At 39.9% G+C, this 17,850-nt stretch overlaps 1 protein-coding gene across 2 annotated transcripts in view; it reads right to left on the bottom strand.

Moving 5' to 3' along the window:
• LOC135378031 (transcription initiation factor TFIID subunit 4-like) overlaps positions 1 to 17,733 on the bottom strand; it is a 28,465-nt gene extending 10,732 nt beyond the window's left edge. The window contains exons 1-10 of one of the 2 annotated variants that reach the window (XM_064610857.1): positions 16,644 to 17,733; positions 15,023 to 15,055; positions 12,398 to 12,556; positions 9,143 to 9,184; positions 5,731 to 5,871; positions 5,467 to 5,556; positions 3,466 to 3,585; positions 3,290 to 3,379; positions 1,005 to 1,127; positions 765 to 908 (exon numbers count right to left, since the gene is read on the bottom strand). In XM_064610857.1, coding sequence (XP_064466927.1) covers positions 765 to 908; positions 1,005 to 1,127; positions 3,290 to 3,379; positions 3,466 to 3,585; positions 5,467 to 5,556; positions 5,731 to 5,871; positions 9,143 to 9,184; positions 12,398 to 12,556; positions 15,023 to 15,055; positions 16,644 to 17,732 — 2,031 coding nt within the window. In that variant the 5' untranslated portion in view covers position 17,733. The remainder of the gene's footprint in view (positions 1 to 764; positions 909 to 1,004; positions 1,128 to 3,289; positions 3,380 to 3,465; positions 3,586 to 5,466; positions 5,557 to 5,730; positions 5,872 to 9,142; positions 9,185 to 12,397; positions 12,557 to 15,022; positions 15,056 to 16,643) is intronic. The other variant, XM_064610858.1, reaches the window with a different exon arrangement.
• Positions 17,734 to 17,850: the final 117 nt, after the last annotated feature.

Below are 17,850 nucleotides of genomic sequence, written 5' to 3'. Positions count from 1 at the left end.
TTCTCTTCAATATCTGATTTGATAACAACAGGGGCTGTACAGACCACCAAGTGTCATCTTTCAAAAAGGCACATGAGACCTTACTATATCTGCTGCATACAGAGGAACAGGGAACTCATTACTCTATACACGTATCAGTACAGCTTTGCGAAGCATTAGAGAGCTGTGGGGCATAACAATTCCTTGTTGCCGTGCTATAGACAGTTGTGCAACTTTGCAAAAACAGTGTCTCTGCTGTTTTCATAGCGTTTTGATTAAAAAATCTGTGCTGAATAAAACCAAACACATTGTGTCCATCAGTACTAAAGTGATAATCGGGCAGAAACATAATAATCCTTTTCACAGCTTCCACTTTTGTTGTTTAAATTTAATGAATAACATCTCATGCTATACCAATCATACATTTGTTGATCATTTGTTGCTCTGAGCATGATGAATGTTACCGCCGCTGTTATCCAAGATATTTTAGAAGTGGCCAAGTCTATGCCATTTCTACACCTCCAAGCCACATTCCTAAGCTTTTCAATTGAAGTGTTTCAGAAAGCCAACTTTACAGATTTGTTGCTGGATTTGAAAAATCCGGATTCAAAATGATTTGATTTGCCAACACAAATGGCCTGGGCTTGATATGGGTTGGATTTATTGTCATTAGCACAATGGTAATTTGATTAGAATCTGATCAAATTCACATCACTGCTGCCCACTGCTGAACCCGATATCACAGCCGAACCATATATGAGGTGAAGAAGACAACAAGGACTTACTGTAACAAGTCTCTGATGTTGAGCAAGTACACCCTGAATCCCTACAGATCCTGCCAATTGCGCAGCAAGTCCCCCTTGCACAGGGGTCATAACCCGAACCTGGGTTGTACCATGAGGCATACTTGGCCGGGAACCTGCCACTTGCTGCAAATTTTAAAAAATATGAGAAGTGCACAAACATTATAAAAAACGAATTGAAATTTTCGAGAAGTGCACAAACATTATAAAAAATGGCGATACCTGAATGTTGGGTATGATCGTCGGTGTACTAGGCAAGGTTACTGCACCCTGTGGTGGAGGCCGAACTCCTTCAATGGTCAGTTCCTTCGTCATGAGAGAGTGTCGAAGGTAGGGAAGACTTTTCTGAAGACGCAAACACAATTACATTTCAGCTAATCATAAAGAAATATAATACAATAAATATAACCTCTCTACACCTCTATATAATGAACCTGCACATAGTGAAGATATGGATATAGTGAAATAAACCTACGCGGTCCCAATGTGTTGAAACCCTGACCATGAACTACTCATATAGTGAAGATAATGCTATCAAGGTTCGTATAAAAATTCTGATCCAAAATTCAAGGATAATTCAAGGACTTCAAGCAACCCAAAGGGCAAAATTCAAGGAAACTTCAGGGGCCATTTGAACTTTTCTTTGAGTTTTGAACGATGTAACGCCTTAGATAACTTGACACTGACATCCAACTGCTTTCGCTTCAGGTATGCATACAATGTTTCATCAAATACATAGTAGCACCAAGTGTTCTAATTTCTTCACTGTATCTTGAACTTGGGAAGCAAAAACAGCCACAGACCATGACATTGAATGTACGCATTCTTTTGTCACCACAAGTGAAGCTTCTTGTGATTTCGATATATTTCACTATGCGAGAAAATTTGTTGGAAAACATAAGCAACGTTTACAGAAGAGCTTTTGGAGAAGTGGGAGAACGCTACGTTCATTGTCCACAAAGTCTCAGCTTGTGTAACTAAATCATGTTTCCAACAGGCCGCTTCAAGGGTTCTAGCAAGAGAGGCACTTTGTGCGTTTTCACGCTTATGTGTCCAACATGGCTCCCTCACGAGAACAAAGCCCCAAGAGGGTGTGCTCTTCTGTGCAAATGCTTTACAACTCTGCATCACTTGCAGTGTGTTGATTTGGCAGTGGTTAAATTAACTAGCTCTGCCCACATTTTCAAAGAATACAAGGAGTGAGCCAGTATTTAAGGGGTTTCAAGGGCCCTTGAAAATCTGTTTTTTTTTTTTTTTTTTTATTCGAGGGTAATCAAGGATTTCAAGGGCCTGTTGTGGAATTGTTCCACTAAGTGTCTCAACCTGTGGTGTTTGGTATACACACTCCGAGGACATGCACAGCGTGGAAACTGACACCCGTGTGTGGGGGACCCGAAGGGAGAGAGCTCGACAGTCTTCCTAGGAATTAAGGCTTTTCCCTCTCTCTGTCACTGTAAATAAGTTAGTTTTTCTAAATGAAAGTAGTGTTTGTCTTCACCCTAATGAGAACGGACGTCCTTGCCTCTTTCTAGTGTTACAATGCGACGCAGTTGAGTTTTACAGCGAGCAGCATATGTCAGGCATTTCAAAGTTCAACGAGCGTTTCCCAGATTCACAACAGGCCTGTAGGAACCCTGTGATATAGTGAAGCTTTTTGTGGTCCAACCAACATCACTTTAGAGAGGTTCTACTGTACAACAGAATCATCAAATAGATGACAGAGATAATACAAAGGATTTGAAGCACTTATGAAGCATGTGCATACTACAGGATAGACCATAGATACGAGGGGGCATAGATTTGCTCTTTTGGTATTTGGTAAGATGTGCTACATATATAGCAGAGGCTCTCAAACTTCTCAAGGTCAAGGAACATACATTTTTGACATAGCGAGGGACCCCTCCCCCATCCTGTCACATGCCCACAGAGGACAACATGTTAAAAATTACTTTATGAAACAATGAACAAGATGGACGCTTCTGCACACATGCATAAAACTATTGCTAAAACCTTGCTGAAAACAACACAGGCAGCTCCCCGTAGTTATAGATTCCAACCAACTCGCCCAACTCTCCACACTCAACAGCACAAAGTGAGTTCTTTTCACGATTCGCAGTATAAATAGTGTAGCACCCACATATAATGACACATCATATTACAATACACATTGTAAATGATCTTTTTTTTTTCTTTTTGCATGTGTTCGCTACCGAAGAGGTCACTGATAACACCACTGAACGGGGCACTGTGAATGCAGCAGAAGCCATCGGGAGACGTCGTGGAATGCAGTTTGAGAACCTCTGATATACGGCACATCAGTGCTGCCACCTTTACACTGTGTCAGTGGAAGCTACTGAATGTATCAACAATGTTTGGTAAAAATTGAAAAACTAGTAATCTTAATAGCATAAACCACATGTGCATGTTTCTCCTTTTGTAGCACAGACTCATCAAAACAATGTATAGTAAAAGTAGACATCCAGTTTGAATTCTGAAAAGATTCTCACTTTTAAAAATGGTACAAGGCATGGCTGTGGTGAAGAATTAAGTTCCTTCTGAAGCTGATTTGTAAAATCTTCAGGTTGGATGGTTCCATCCTACATAAATAACATATGTTCAGTATGACAATAGGTTTCTTTTTACTGCTCTTGTTATCTCATGTAGTGTGTTTGAAATCGCTTACAATCAGGCCTTGAATCAGCCCTTTCACATTAGAGGCAACCTGTTCTGGTTGGTCACTGGCCAAGCGTATCAAAGTAGAAAGGAAATTTTTACATTTCTTTTTTGCAGTGTTAGGTGACATCTGGAAGAGAAAAAAAAAAACAGGGTAAACACCACAGTCAAGTGTCACATATTTGGCGTTATAGAATACAGTCAGTTGAAATTCAAGACACGAGTGTGAAGAATGTAGATGCTATGTGAGTTTGCTGAACAAAAATATGTCAGGTGAAGTAGAAATTAGGAGAAGCCCTGACATATATATAAGCACAAAGAGTATGGCAGCAGCACGCAACCCTGGTGCGCAAGACAGCTTCCGTGGACACCACCCAAAATATGACTGGAGTACTGATGGCAAAGTAACCGAGGTGCATCAAACTAAAGTTAAATAGTGGAGCCTTGTCCAGGACACGCAGTACTTGCTGCACTGTCCACCCAATATAAAGGGAACGCCCTCCCATCATCATCATTCCAATCTCATTCCATCAGATATGCTCCTTCTTTCGGCTGCCAGTCGGCGCATCAAGTGAGTCGCTGAATAGTGAGGCGCGTGCCTTCTTTTTTTCTTTCCTTTTGCAGTTGCATATTGCGCCACCTGTCCCACGTCTCGACTGGTCGCTTTCACTAGCAGGTGATTTTCGGCAGCCAATAAAAAATGCTGACGACCTTGAGGTCACCAGACACCACCGTGGCGCACATTCTTGTAAGCTAATTAACTCAGGAAATTTGTGCTTCCCAAAGGAAATATTTGGTGTGACGGTTCCTGAAGGTGGTGTCTTCATATCAAGCAGTAAAAGAACATCTGTTCCAAGTGCCTTCCAAGCTTCTTTTAAGGGATGACACTACCGAACAGTGTAGAAGAAGTACAGTCGAGCCCGTTTATAACGATATTGACGGAAACGCGAAATCTGATCGTTATATAAGAGTGTTGTTAAAAACGAGCACAAGCAAAATGCCGCTGAACATTCGCACGTTTGTTGCGAGCGCAAAACCGTTTTATCTGGCTCTAGATTGACACAGCTTTGTGTCGAAAGCTTTTCCAAGGACAACATACCCACTGAAACCATGTGAGGCCCCACACCTTTTGAGATCGATGACTTCGTCCATTGCTTGTCATGCAGTGCCGTAGTCATCATCATTCTCACTATCAGAACTGCACTGTGCAAGAGAACGCGCCTCGTCCATGGGTAATTTGGTCGATGCGTGTTTGGGTGGCGACACGCGACTGTCTGCCAACTCACGTTGTGGAAGCCACAGTACCTTGCAACGACGTTTTGCACCAGTACAAAAATCCGTCGAGCATGTGCAACTTCGGGTCCAGCAACGTGCCTTTCCTCGTCAAAACGTGTACCGGAACCGCAGACGCCATCGTAGCACACAGCAAAAGCAAAAAGCTTGAGGGAGAGAGAATAACGTGTAGAGGGACCCTCCTCTACCATTCCCCTACTTCTCCTGGACCTCTTCGAAGTCACGCGCCTTGCATAGCATCGAATTCCCCGATGTCATGCACGGATAAAGGCACTGCGTTCTCACTTGAATGCTCACGGAGGCCAAGGCACTTGAAAATGCCTCCGTAATTTATTTGCAATGAAAAAGTGCAATCTTGCGTTTCGATTTTCACACGTTTTACCGGCTGCCTGGAGAATTCTGATGGCTATTCGTGAGCAAACGCATTCGCTGCGATCGTTATATCGATGTCTTGTTTACATGTTCTTCAATGGGTTAGCTGACGGGAACCAGCAATTTGATCGTAATATCAGAGTTATTGTTATATCGAAGATCGTAATAAACAGGCGTGACTGTATTTGTTCGAAATATTGGTGTCGCCTGACTTGAGGCTTTTGCTTCAATGTACACCACTGTACGGCTATAACACATGACAATGAAAGTCATGTTTTTTAACACATGAAAATCCACGAAAGCATGATGCTATCTTACAATACCATACGAAAACATGTCATCCTACCTGAGATGGCGTTGTAGCTGTTGATTGGCTATTGGCAACTGTCGTTTGAATAGATAACGGCTGTGTTACCGAACTTGTGGTAGTGGCCACCTGCACCATATCAGTATAACAAGTACATCTATTACAACCAACAGAACGGACATCAATATGGGCATTATAAAACAAAAAGAATATAGATAAAGCAGTTCACAAAAACCTATGTTGCTTTCTTAAATTTGTATTCTACATCTTGAAAAAAAAATAATAACAACAATACCGAGTTACCTTGACAGTAACTGTCTGTTGGCCAAGTGCCTGACTCATGACTGGGACTGGTGAGGTGCTGGCTACTGTTGGAACAACATTAATTCCTTGTTGTCCTTGTGGAATCACTGCACCAACCATCTGTGTTGGGGTTGTGTTGCTCTGAAATTACACAGTTCACAAAAAGCTAGTACATAGCCCATTTGTCCTTGTTGCACTATAGTATAATTACATTGATTATATTTACATTAATTTTTTCAAGTAAAAGCCCCCATTCCAATCAATATCTAGCATCAGAATTGAGTTTGCTAGATTTGTTTACAATGTTTCTCATATAATCCTTCAACTTTAGTACTCCAGTTCATTAGGAAGGCACTGAGAAACTGTATAACAAGTATGTTTTGCAACATACTGTAAAACCCTTATTGTTCGTGTGCTCCTAATTTTCACAAATTTTGCAAATTGAAAAATTTGCAAGATGTAATGGCATGCAAAATTGTGAGCCAAAAATTGACACTTTCAAAATACAGTCGAACCTCGATATAACGAAACACACAGGGAACACTATTTATTCTACTGTAGCGAGCTTGACAAAATATAGCAGCCCACTGCTGCAGGAAATACAAATTATTTTGCTGTACCGCAAATTTCATTGTATAGCGTTTCATTATATCAAGGTTCAACTGTAGTGGAATAATCGGAAACTTCAGCCCTGGTTGCTAGTAAGCATTTGAACTGCTTTACAGCATAAGCGTGCACAATACCGCCTTAATTAAATATAGTAAGGACAAATTAAGGCGTATCACAAAGTGAGACAATCAAGTCACAAACTTTACCATCTAGATGTCGCTAAATTTAGTGGTCGCGGATATATGTCCTAGGCCTGATTCGTGAAAAATGTGTGTCACAAAATTAAAGGATTTTACAGTACATGCCCATGATATGTTCGAATAACTCCTACTACCACTGTACAACACTATAAGTTATACAAGTAATCTAGTACACAAAACACACACATTTTCTACTTATAACACAACTGTGGTGTTCACTGTTCTGTATGTGTTCAATGCGTACTTAAACCTTGTTACATGAACCTCACAGTAGAGAAATACTTCGTTTTTATTTGTTAATTCTGTGTTTGCACCACGAAGCAATTGCGGCTAAGAGTAGCGTACAGATGTGGAAAGATGGAAAGAAGACAGCAGGATGAAGTGGAAGAAGAGGGGTGGTACGCGTCCTGGGCAGACTTCAGGAAGAACTGTGCAGACTTTCATCTGGAAAGTCTGCCGGAAAACCCGGGGAAAACCTCAGACAGCACAGCCGGTAGTAGGGTTCAGACCCACCACTTCCCAGTCTTCAGCACAACCTTGGTTACCACCAAGGGGCGGACATATTTTTTTTATCCAAGCAGCCATGCCGCTGGTGAAGAAATACTTAAGCAAGACACATTTCACTCCAAATTGTAAAATAGCACCTAGTTTTTATTATGCGTCCTTAATTTCTCAAAAGCAGCATTTTACTGAAAAAAGTCACACACTGTATTTCCATACTGAAGAACCCCAAGATGAGGGACACAGAAAAAATGGGGACAAACACAACGAAGTCTGGGTTTGTCCCCTTTTTCTGTGTCCCTCGTCTCTGGGTTCTTCAGTATGGATCTATATCACCAGCTCGCTTGCTTCCTAACCATTCTAACACTGTATATATCGATGCATGCTGATCAATCCCCCCCTTTAGGCCCCTTGGGACTTAATAAATTAAATGAAATGAAAATTTGCATTTCAGTTTCGCTTTTGCAAATATGTGCTATTCTACTGCGAGTTATAATTGCTTTATGCTGCAAAGTGAAATATAAGTCCAGGAAACGCCTGATGACCATGTCTCCACACTACTTCTATTACAAGATTTTGTGCAGTATACCACTCCTTGCTTACCAATAAGTGTGACTCTTATTATTTTAAATAAAGTTGTTGTTGTTGTTGTCTTGTAATTTTAAGTTGTGCCTCCATAACTATATTAAAGTTTTATGAACATTCATTATTCAACGCTGAAATGCAATTATCCTTACCAGTACACATGTGTGTAAATAGCAGCGCTCATATTGTACAAGTTTTGCAGTGTCAATAATTGGTGAAGGATGGAGGCACATTTCTGGAGTACTGGAAACATATTTTTATTCACGATGTATTAATTTTCGCGAATTTCGCGACCGCTAAAAAATCGCGAAAAATTGTACTTGCGAACAGAGCTTGATGTTTATCCCACGGAAGGAAACAACCATGAAATCGCGAATAACTTCGTAAATGACTGAATGCGTGATTTGCAAAAATTAAACATCGCGAATAAAAATATATTTACGGTATTTAACAGGACCTTAATTTTTGCAGTGCATGTTCTCTCTGGTTGTACCATGGAGCTCATCTGTATGCTCATCATGTGCTAATGCAGTTGTACCTAGTTAATGTAAACACAACCTGTTCTTAGCAGATGTCACCCACAAGATGAGTCATAAATAATAACAATAAAACTCTATGTGAACAAAAAAACATTCTTGGAGGCAAGCAATCAAGAATGCTGTCATGAATGCCAACCTTATAGCTTTTGCAGTACGTAATACTTTTGACGTTGCAAAAGTGTCAACGGTGCCACTAAATGTTTTAAATGTAACCAGTTTGTCAGCACTTCCTCTGCCTTGAATCATAATGAACAAAACATGCTAAAAAATGAGAGAAGGATCCAGAAAGAAACATCAAGTGCAGCAGGGAATTCCAAATGAAACTTTCTGAGATTCCCCTGCTGCATCTGACACACAGAACAGTCAAACTGAACATGTATCTTGCTGTCTTGGATGATACACTGCAAAGTCTGAGGAAGCACAGAGGCAAATCATAGTGTGAGCGAGAGTGTTGGGGTTTTTAGCTAGCTCAACAACGACATGAAGCATTTTTTGCATCAAACATACAGCAGTAAGCACTTTGACTAGCACATGATGCACAGGGAGATGTGAAAATGTTAGTGAAAAGGAACAACACATCCAAATGTATCTGTTTATCATGATCATAGGCGTCAAATATGCGGTGGCTTTTGGTGTTGTTCATTGAGATGAAGGGTGGCATCAGTACTGCTACCTGAGTCATCAAGAATAGCATAAGTTGCTAGAGCACCATGCCAGCTTACCATGTTTCATGCCAATTTTTTTCCTCCTATCTGGTATGAATGCGTATAAATACTCAACCATCCCCAGGAGGGCAATACAACATTTGCAATATTTAAATGAGCCAATCACTTCAGGGAAAATAAAAGCTCTGCCAATGATCATGATAGCATGCCACTCTAGAACAACACTGCATTAGTGCTGCAACAAAAGTTTCAATGAAAGGGTTTATAGTTGGATCAGTCTAACACTTTATCAGCAAATACACACTGGACTAACCTTCCTGCCAGATAACTGGTGCACCGACTGGTTGCCTAGATTCTGCAAATAAATGAAAGAGTGCCTCTGCCTCAGACTCTTGTAAAGATACTTGTACTCATAGAAAGCCCAAGATAATTTCCAGTAATGCTACTGCATGTGATCAATATTTATCTTTTCTTATCATTCTGTATCATCTATAGTGGTAACTATTACAAACAAGGCATCATATAGAACAAGGTGCAACGGCTCAACAGTGACTCTCATTTGCATGTCTGCAATGCTTTTGAAGATGAAGGGTCTGCTTTTTTAGATCCTGGTTGCACCACTCTCCACAAGTCATAACTAATACGTAAGTATTTGGAACATTAAACTATTTGTATAGTGTGAGCAAAAATGCATTTTTGCTTGCAAATACAAGAACAATGTGAGTACTCAGAACAGAAAGCGTCAATGTACAGTTTCTAGCTGGCCCAAGGTTGGCAGTTTTAAAAAACTGTGCTACTCCAACATGCGCCATATATTTACTCTTTGCTTGTCAGTATATGCAGTTGTTTATCTACAGCATTCATCAACTGGACCATTGTGCACAACTGTCTTTCTCTTTTTTTTATGTTGAAATTGGGGCAGCAGTCCGGAAAGCAGACTCTCACATTTTTGCTGTAGTTTTATGCTGCTCAGGGACAAAGCCGGTGTTGTTGTGTTCACTACTTCTTGCTATTTGTCATAAAAATTGCCTGCTAATGAGGAAGTAACAAAAAAAAAGGACCAAGTCACTTCATGTGGTGAATTGTTCAGAAACCCAACTTTCAACTAGTTCAATCAATTAATATGCCATCAAGTTACCTTTCAACAATAAGAATCTGCAGGAACATGTGTCACCATGACATATCACATGAGAATGTTGACTACTGGGTCACTTGAAATCCCTTCTAATGCTATAGATTACGTACTAGAAATATAAAATAGCAAAACCTTTTTTTTAATTCTTTAAGCAACGTGTCTGCATACAGGCATACAGGGGAAATCAGATACACTTGTAGGTACAGTGATAGTCAGGGCTTGCTCTCATAGTACTGATTTCAATATAACACTGAGAAGTTCTGTGTACCAAAACATTGTATATCAGTGCATTTCACCTGACATGACAAAAAAAAAACAAAAAAAAAACTACTTGACATATTTGTAGCTTGTAGCATTATTGCAAGTAATAGAAAGGGAGACCATGCACAAGCAACCCTTAGCCATTCTAAAACAAGAACACTTTTCGAGCTTCCTCTTCAAAATTCTCCTAATCCCTTATTTCACATTACAAAGTTTGTGTGCAGCTCACAGTTGCTCACAGTACCATTTTGCCACATGACTGAAGATTTTGTAAAGGAAATTTAGAGAAATTAAATGAAATGAAAAAAAAAAAAAAACTGGAACCAAACTCATGCAATGAACTAAACTAAACTTGAACTGAACCTTGCATTTATATGGTGCATGTGAGAGTGATGCAACTGCTGCCATAAACTGGCATCGTTAAACTACAAATCTTTCACTGTGACGTTCTCCACATTGAGCCTTCTCACTTTCTCCTTTTTTTCACTTCTTTCTTGCAGTGAGATAAAATCTGTGCAAATTCTCAGGCTGATGGATGCCAATGAGATACATTCAGAGTTGTACATAACGCATTACTAGTAATCAATTACTTTTTTCAGTAATTTTTTAACGTAATCAATTAATTTTGTGGGCAAGTAATTTTCCAAGCAATCTGATTACAATTTTCGGTAATCAATTACTGAGTAATCGATTACTTTTTTTAACTTTCCATCAACAATGGAAACCCTTTTCAGCAAGCCAATCTGTTGTTTTGTTCCACCACGAATTCGACGTACTGAAGCAATGACGCACAGGTCACTGTGACGGCCATCTCTAGCCCACACGTGTTCCATGCATACCACAGTAATATAACAATCCCTTATAAACGCGACCTACTGGCTACCTACTGCTTAGAGCATGTAATTGTGTAAATATGTGATGTGAGTCATAGACTAGTCAGCACGTATTCGTCCACGTATTAGGCACGGGTATATATACATATGTATAAACCTAGGTCGTTCGTAGATAACGGTGTTGTGTACATATATATGTAAATGCGTATCTAAATCTATAATCAAAGTGTGTATGTGTTTTGTACGTTGGTTTCAAATGTATTTGTGAATTTCACTTACCATGTATGTTGGTGTCTCATATTGGAATTTGCAACAAGAGCTGCATGGTTGCATTCACTGCTTGTAGGCTTTGATATGGCCCACAATTTAAAAGTAACAGGAAAAGTAACGCGTTACATTTTTAATCGGTAACGTATTACAATTTTGATGAAGTAATTTGTAACGGTAAAGAATTACTTTTCTCGCAGTAGTAACAGTAATTGTAATCAATTACTTTTTTCGAGTAACGTGTACAACTCTGGATACATTATATTTAGTAGAAATATAGTGACATTTGCTTATTCGCCCACCTGAATTGACTGTGTGTGCCATAATCATTTTACTGTTTAATTACATGAATGCAGTTTTAACTGCAATTAGATTTAATTGCATCAACCATAATACAATGCTTAGGAACTGCAAAAGAGACCATAATGGAATAGCAGACATTAGTAAATTGAACAGCACAATACTGTTTCACCAAGTAGTGATTTGAGAAATAAAGGTAGATGTATCTGGAGGCATCCTTGATGATGCAATATCCATTTAAATGGTTAGCTTTTGGCATAATGCAAAAGAGAAATGTGAAGAAATGGCCACTGATTATGTTGTGTTGAGCCTAAACTGCAACTTGTCTGCCTACAAAAGCTGCACCACACACAAAGCAACAGTGTTTTTGTTTACAGTTGATATTTTTTCATGTTGTTGCCACTGTGTGCCTAATATAAGTCAAATAATGCAAATAAACAACAAAGCATGTGAGACAACTGAACGGGCAGCATGTCTCATGGCAGAGATTATTTATTAAGATAACTATTCACAAATTGCACAACATATAAGAGGTATCTTCAGCTGTTTTTATCATTTGTTTGTTGGTCAAATGTAGCTTGCACTATGCACTATATAAACATTAATTTTCATGTGTTTGCATAGCAAAACAGTTTTGTTGACAATGCTTTGCTCCATTTTTGTTTCCATGGTACAACCCTTTCACCACCAGAGCAAAGAAATGAATAAATCAGTGTATATGGCTGTGACAGGTAACCAGAGATTGATTAGTCCAAAATCATGTAGTACTCACCTGCACAGATTGCAACCGATAGGTTGGTGTGCCCGAAATGGTTGTAGCTGAGGAGTTCGGAGGCAAATTGGGTGCCACATTAACTACTTGTAGCTGGCCATTTTCTGTCTTTACAAGTAATGTCCCCCTCATCATTCCAGGCTGCAGAGTAATCGTGTTCTGTATAAGATATGAAAGAACAGTGCATGAGCAACCTTCCAATGAGGAATGCACATGTATCACAGTGTTTGCAAGTTTCTATAAAATATGCACAGCATAAACAAAATCATTACACATGTGCTCAGAGGTAGTGCTCCTGCTCCAAGATGTTAGCAGATGCAAAAGAGCAGTGCAGAACCCAGAAAATTGCAACTGTTTCAATTTTCTTTTGGTTCCTACATGCAATGTAAAGTCCTTTTTCAGTAACTCCTATTCAGAGGAGTAAACCTCTAGTATACATTGTGTACTTGATTAAATGGAATCAAAACATACAAAAAAAGATGTTATTTACATGCTCAATTTCTTCACAGGGTTAAGCTGGGGTGAAATTTTCAAGGTGCCACGAATGAAACCATTGTAACTAGTGTTCTCGTACCATATGTACTGCTTTATGCCATTTTTAGTTTTATATGAAATTTAACATATGGCATAAAGCTGTACACCAAAGGAATTTGCCTGAATAGGTCGCTTCTGCAGACAATGCACACTGGCCAGCATTAGCTGCAACTCATGGTTTGCAATCAACAAAACCCATCTCAGTTTCGCCAATACACTAGTTACAGAAGCGTGCATCACATTACATATACACAACTTGCACATGTATACACAAAGTGGTAGCTACTTTTACAGCAATTTTTCCATTGGATCCTTTGTAAAATGAGACAAATCATGTGTTGCCAGATACAAGCGTGATCAACAATTACATAAATATTTTTGTTATATATTAATTTTTGTTAAATATTTTTGCTCAACTGTTAAGGTGCATCAAAGGTTCGGTAAGTTTACTTAGATATAAAGGGTAAAAATGCATATACTAGATTAAAAAGGGCCCAATGCAAGTGAGGTATCAAAATAGCCGTATGGGCCGGAGCTGAGCAACAAGATTTGCTGTGAAGAACCCGAAGTTTCTGCTATTTAATTTTGCACGGATATTTTATCCTTCCTACCCATTACAATTTATACTGGCTTATTTCAAAATAAAATGCAACAAAGTTATAAGCTCTACAGTATAAATCAGAATTTGCTCAGTTAGTCCGAAAAGTAGCCCATGGAAAGGTAAAGCGCCAACACATTGCAAAGTTGAACAAAAGTTTGCATACAGCATTTGTACAAACCTCATGGGCAGACACAACATTAACCTCACACATGGTGAGCAACACTTAAATTCATATACTGCAGCTGTTGAAGCATGTAGCAAGATGCTGTAGCATGATTTGCCCTAGCTGACACAAGAGTTCCTAAAGTGATAACAAGAACTACAACAAAAAAAGAACATATTGTGACCACCGTGCCTAGGCTTTTCACTGTGCACACATAACTGAAAAATTAAACATAAAGCTCTTCGACCATTTTTACGAGAAAGTGTTTGCTCGAAGGAAAGACAAGAAGGTCCCTTTTTAACCGAAATGAGGTGTGATGACGTATGGATGACGGGGATGACGTATCAACATGACACATATGACCAGCTCTGGTGGCTCCGAGAATACATGTTGGAAGCAATTTAGAGGTTATCAACTTCTCAAAGCGAGACAAATGCAGAACCGCAAAAAACGTATGAAAGCTAGGCGTACAAGGTCTGTTAGAATGTAGGGACTCTTCCTTCCTTCTTTTTCTAGCATTACTATGCAGTGTTATAGACTTGTAACGTGTACTGTACTGAGTAGTTAAGATGCGTGAAATTATTTTTCTCTCCTGTTATGGCTTATCCGTGGGCACTACCCGCTGACTTAGATTTACCCATCATCTTGGAACCACTAGTTACAAGTTAGTCAACAGTGGGAAGTCGGAAAAACAGTTAAGAATTTCAGACATTATAAGCCAATTACAATTACTTGGTCCTCTGTTGCAACAGGGAGGTGTTATTTAATTGAAGTTTGTCAGCTTATTAAATGTTGTAAACGTCACTTTACAACACTTCACCTAATTCCCACAGCCATCTGAATAAACCTGTAAAGAAAAAAAAGAAGTCCATTCTTCATGATCTTTGAGTGCTGCCAGATGGATGTTGTTGTTTCTGTAGCACAGAAGTCATGTGTAGGTGCAGTAGGCTTTCAAAGAAAACAAAGAGCTACGTATAATTTCTCAGTCATGCGCACTGCAGCAGGAGGAGAAGTGGCTAAAGTCATGCACGGTGTTACACAGTTGATGCAAAAGCAAAAAAATTCCATAACACTTTAAAATGCCAACCAAGTCCAATTTACATACTCAATCACACTTAGTCCTATGTCATTCCCTTCCACAAGGACAGTATATGAGATAACGACTGTTCAGCCAACCCTTCTGCTGTGCACATCAAGCCCTTACGTGCACATTTACTGCCAGGTGGATAACCAGCACACACTAGTCCTTAGCTAGACACTGTGTGTAACTATTCAATGCAGTGCAGATATTGCAGTGCAACCTCTCTAAAAACACCAATTTACTCACATCAGGTTCAGGAGGTCTATGGTAGCGGTACCTCTGCAGAAATAAGCCATAGAAAAACCATTACTGCGTAGAATTTTAAATGACAGAAATAAGGTGAACATGAAGCTTCTGATCACAAATACCTAAAGTATCACAAGATCACAACTCTAGTATACTACCTAGTAACATTCCACAAAATTATAATTTTCAGGGATGTACCACTGCAACACAAAACTAAATCTGCATACAATATTTTTTAATACACTTTTCTGAATACATTACAGTGTTTTTGAAACTGTTCTTGTTGAGTACCCTACCATCAGTAATGTGTATATTATCTTTTGTCCTCTTTTGCAATCTAGAGGTTATGTAACACTTTTCAAGCACCAACTCACTTCATGCCTACATTTATTCTTCATCTTAGGGTGCTTCAATACTAATACTGTCAAAAGATGTTGTGAAATAGATAGTGCAAAAGAAGAGACAACCTTGGACCACAACCAAGTAGTTCTTACACATAATTTCTGAAAAACATAAGAACAAAAGTTCACAATCAGAAGGTCAAGTTCTCAATGATATAAGATTCAGTTTGAAACTTCAGAAATACAGCCTTACTAATATTTCTTACAGGTAATTATCCAATGTGACACACAGACATTCAGCATCAATATATCTTGAGGTTGCGACTCTACCCACGTCAGAAAAGACTATGGCCCATCTCAAGAATTTCACTGGCATCAGACATAATAAATATTTTATCTTGTTTTTATCTCGTGTGATGCTGTACAGGTAGGCTTTTTCATAGCTTTAACGAGAATTGGCTTGTGTGACTAAACCTGAAAGACTTTGTCAACAGTAACATCATCGTAAGCAGATACATATATGGACACTTTACTATGTTTCCAGCACGATGCCTACTGCACCCAATGAATTAATGAGCACAGTTCATACATTTGATTCTGAATTCATTGTATTCTATTTATGTGTAGCTACCATTCAAATGTGTCCGGAGTTACCAAAACAACTGAAAATTCAAGCATGTTCAATAACATTCATATTAATGAGCTTTAGTATATCGCACAAGCACTCTGCAAAAATGATACAACAAAGGAAGCTGCAAAATCCAAGCACAGCAATGTGATGTCAGCTGATTCAAAGTAGCAGCCCAAGTGGCTTGTCACATTTTTGGAACCCATATCGTGAGCATAATCCGATGTACTAAAGCGTTCTACTAATGTATCTACCAATTTAATCGAAGTTGTGCAGACTCAGCCACGATACCTAACGAGAATTCAGGAATGGAGAGAAGGCATCGTTGAACGCAGGCAATGATGGAAGTAGGAATTGTTGGAAAATGTACACTAGACATTGAATGTAATTTGATGATGGCAAACTCAGAAAGTCCGAAACACAGAGGTCCATACTTGATAACCCCAACAAACTTTATTGTTCATTTAATGCCCTTATTTCAAACTGTGAAGTACACTGTGTGATTTGGATTCACTGCTTTAGGTTATGTGTAAAGGCTTGTTTATTATCTGTCAAATATGGAAAATGCAGAACAACCTGGACATTCTCTGTTGATGCAGAAAGAGACCAGCTTGCTCATATTGTCAAAGTTATTGGTGAAAAATGCGCGTACCTGCACAGATGGTGCTCCTGGTCGCGCGGCTAGCATCTGGGGTGCAAGCCGAACTGGGCTTCCGATGACGACTCTAGGAGCCAGCGTCTTCTGACCTGCGACCCCGGGGGCACCTGGTCGTCCTGGGTTTACATTGACTATCTGCACCCCAGGAGGTAGGATGCTCGGACTTGAGACTACTTGCGTGACAACATTGACGGGTTGGGCAATAGGCTTGGACGCCTGTATAACACTGCCTGCTGGTGATGAACAGCGAAGATATTCTTGAGTAACAGTTGTGGTCTGTTGTGGCTCTTGTTTTATTAATATCTGTGGTTTAAATGCTCCTTTAGGATCCTTGGTGTCGAGAACCAACCGTGGTTTGGCGGACTGGCTGATTATGAGAGGCGTCTGTTGCGATGCTACATTTGCCAAGTTATGGATTGCACTTAAACCGGGAGTCGTTGCTGGCGTATGCGGAGAAGAACGAATAGTCGGACTGCCGTTGGGGACACCCTGAATCTTCACATTGCCCCGCTGTTGTACAACGGCGTTGTTGACTGCCAAACCTGCCGCGTTGAAGTGGCCCTGAGGCGAGTACACAATCTTTATATCAGAGTTATTAAGTGGTCTCACCAACGGATTGTTGAGCAGGGCTTGCTGAGCCGTGCCAGTCACTTGATTGATATAGCCGCTGGCCGGGAGAGCGCCAGGCAGGGTGACCATCACAGTGTTCGTTGAAGTAGCTGAAGAAGAAGCGCAACTATTGACGCCAACAATATGAGAAGTTGTCGCGATCGGCTTGCTGAAGTTCGCCACCGCGATATTCGCACCAGAGTTCGGTAATGCCGCCGCCACACTGTGTTTTTGTCCATCATGTTGCAAGCGCTGAATACCGTCAGTTGCAGGCGCACTGTTGACATGATTAGTGGTCGCTGAGCTTGCGTTGAGTTCCTGACCCGATGCATGAATCCCCGATGAAGACAGCTGCGACTCTAAGGACCCAACGATTTCGCTCACGACAGATTCGTCCACATCTGTGGTTAGCATTTCCTCTAGAGACTTGGCTGACGCCATTTTCGAGTAACAACTGAAAAATAAAGTACGCATGCGTGTCCTCGTTGTAAAGGCATTGTGGGTAAGGAAGCCATAATACCTATATCGCCTGAATCCTGAAGACAAAAGTCGCAAAACAAATACACTTGGTTATTCATATTAAAGTACTGCA

This window comes from Ornithodoros turicata, chromosome 1, assembly GCF_037126465.1.
Source record: "Ornithodoros turicata isolate Travis chromosome 1, ASM3712646v1, whole genome shotgun sequence".
Taxonomy (NCBI): domain Eukaryota; kingdom Metazoa; phylum Arthropoda; class Arachnida; order Ixodida; family Argasidae; genus Ornithodoros; species Ornithodoros turicata.
Note: the sequence above shows the minus strand (reverse complement) of the source record. Positions and strands in the feature narration are given on the sequence as shown.